This window comes from Habropoda laboriosa, unplaced genomic scaffold (genome assembly GCF_001263275.1).
Source record: "Habropoda laboriosa isolate 0110345459 unplaced genomic scaffold, ASM126327v1 scaffold14, whole genome shotgun sequence".
NCBI classification, from domain to species: domain Eukaryota; kingdom Metazoa; phylum Arthropoda; class Insecta; order Hymenoptera; family Apidae; genus Habropoda; species Habropoda laboriosa.
The window spans coordinates 799,507-802,180 of record NW_017100137.1 but is presented as its reverse complement, the minus strand read 5'-3'; the positions used below and the strand labels follow the sequence as shown (position 1 = coordinate 802,180).

The 2,674-nt window shown below is 27.6% G+C and overlaps 1 protein-coding gene across 1 annotated transcript in view; it reads right to left on the bottom strand.

The window, feature by feature from the left end:
* Window positions 1–2,459, bottom strand: part of LOC108578999 (glucose-6-phosphate isomerase) — a 2,989-nt gene extending 530 nt beyond the window's left edge. The window contains exons 1-9 of the mRNA XM_017942428.1: window positions 2,221–2,459; window positions 1,722–1,815; window positions 1,447–1,638; window positions 1,265–1,345; window positions 984–1,199; window positions 652–891; window positions 348–528; window positions 134–252; window positions 6–48 (exon numbers count right to left, since the gene is read on the bottom strand). Of these exons, the coding sequence (XP_017797917.1) occupies window positions 6–48; window positions 134–252; window positions 348–528; window positions 652–891; window positions 984–1,199; window positions 1,265–1,345; window positions 1,447–1,638; window positions 1,722–1,815; window positions 2,221–2,351 (1,297 nt within the window). The 5' untranslated portion in view covers window positions 2,352–2,459. The remainder of the gene's footprint in view (window positions 1–5; window positions 49–133; window positions 253–347; window positions 529–651; window positions 892–983; window positions 1,200–1,264; window positions 1,346–1,446; window positions 1,639–1,721; window positions 1,816–2,220) is intronic.
* Between the last annotated feature and the right edge of the window lie 215 nt (window positions 2,460–2,674).

Here is a 2,674-nt window from a genome sequence, read left to right as displayed (position 1 = left end):
TGCAAAACAATTTGCAAGTAATATTTTATGATGAAGATTTCCTTGAACCTGAAATAATATTTCTATATCTTATTATCTGCTCTTATGTTAAAACTACTAAAATAAACTTATCAATTATTAATTATAATAATACCTTATTCTGCGACTGTGTTGGAATTATAAAATCAGCAGGGACAAGTCTAGTACCTTGATGTAATAATTGATAAAATGCATGCTGTCCATTAGTACCTGGTTCTCCCCACACAATTGGACCTTAAATATTCGAAAAAATTTTTAATATTAAATTCCTAAAAATTGTATTTTTCCTTTTATTCTATTAAACATTACAAAATATTAAAAATATTTACCAGTATTATAATTTACAATTTTTCCTGCTCGAGTAACATATTTTCCATTACTTTCCATATCTCCTTGTTGGAAATAAGCGGCAAATCTGTGTAGGTACTGATCATATGGCAATAATGCATGTGTTTCTGCCTTATAGAAATTGTGATACCACACTCCCAGTAAGGCTAATATAACTGGGGCCTACAGAATAATAATTTTTTCAACAAACTATGAGTTTCTATATGCAACAGAAGTGCTTACTTTTCCTTTAAAGCATTAAAAGAATATATAATTTTAATATTATAAGACAAAAAGAATACTTACATTTTTCTCCAATGGAGCACTACAAAAATGTTGATCCATAAAGTATGCTCCACTCAATAATTTTTCAAAATTATCAAACCCAATAGACAAGGAGATTGATAAACCAATAGCTGACCATAATGAATAACGTCCACCAACCCAATCCCAAAATCCAAACATATTTTTCTCATCAATACCAAACTCTTTAACTTTCTGGTTATTGGTAGATAATGCAACAAAATGCCGCGCAACTGATGCAGGCTGTACAACACAAATTTTATATTTATAAAATGGTCATGCTTCTCATATACCCATAATATAGATTGAAACTATTATTCTTGCAATTTACTCACATTTTTTAAAGTATCTAAAAGCCATATTTTAGCAGAAGTAGCATTTGTAATTGTTTCTTGAGTGGTAAATGTTTTAGAAGCTATTATGAAAAGAGTTGTTTCTGGATTCAATTTCTTCAAAGTTTCAGCTATATGAGTTCCATCTATATTACTAACAAAATGGACTCTTGGGCCAATGTGATATGCCTTTAATGCTTCAGTTACCATCAAAGGACCCTATACATGTAATTACATTGTTGGTTATAATCATGCTTTCTATAAATGTAATTTATATAACTTACAAGATCTGAACCACCAATTCCAATATTAACAACATCTTCAATTGGTTTACCAGTAAAACCTTTCCATTCTTTTGATAGAATCTATACAATTTAAAAAAGTGCACATTAAATAAACAACTAAAAATAGTCAAATTAGTTTGCACTTAAAAAACTTTGCATTAAAAAGTATACATATATTTCACCTCATTAGTAAATTGCTTCATATGACTCAATACAGCATTCACATCTGGCATCACATCTTTATTATCAACCAATATTGGCTTATTAGCTCTATTACGCAAAGCAATATGTAAAACTGCTCTATTTTCTGTGAAATTAATCTTCTCTCCATTGAACATAGCATCCCTTGCAGCTTCTATTTCACGTGCCCGAGCCTTTAAATTAATGAAATACGTTTAAATAAATAATTTCTTATTATAATTATGCAATATGATTTGACTAATATTAAAATACATACTAATTCTAATAATAATTGTAATGTTTCTTGAGTAAGACGATTCTTGGAATAATCAAGTAAAATTGGTCCATCCTCAGGAGTAGAAATTTCTAAGCTAATTAATAATAGGAATAATGATAAAATTTTGCTTACATAATGATGTATATATATACATGTAGATATTTTTACAAGAATTGAACTATAATTTTATGAATTCAAATTCCGTTTATACAATATTTTCAGGTAAAATGTATTGCAATTGCTTAATTTATATGTATTAAAATGTTAAAAAAGTCTAAAACAGTAAAAGTTTAAAGAAAAATGTATTGCACTTAGAAGTAAAAGAAACAAATATTTTGAGAAAAATCTAAACTGTAAAAAATAATAAATTTATTATCTTTATTTCATAAACAACAAATATAAGAAAAAGATTATTACAACAACTTAATTTCAGTTGTAAATGAACAACCTTTAAAAATGTCATGTCAAGGTCATACGTCAAGGACTGACGAAAACTTACCTAAAGTTTTCAGAACGTTTAGGATCTTGTTGAAAGAGTTCGTATATCTTAATTTTTGAACTATTAGCGTCAAAATGTTGTTGTAATTTTGTCCAGGCTGCCTCAGCTGTCAATACTGGTTTCGGTTTCATATTTTTAATTTAGAAAAACAGTATTGAAACTCACGAAATTCTAAGATGTGCTCTACGTATGATTCACATGTAGAATATATACGGGATGTGCCACCTATGTTCCTTTCAAGCTGCTTCTCAATCAAATCATCTATCTATTTTATGCTTTAATCACCGTTCTTATGAAAATATCGCAAGTCATAACTTTCAAAAGAATATCGTTATATTACTATGCATTTTTTACTTTTCATTGTTTTAATATAAATATGAATACAATTATTTAATAAATACACAAAAAATTGTACAAAATTCTATTTATACAATACTGATAGTGCATTGAATTA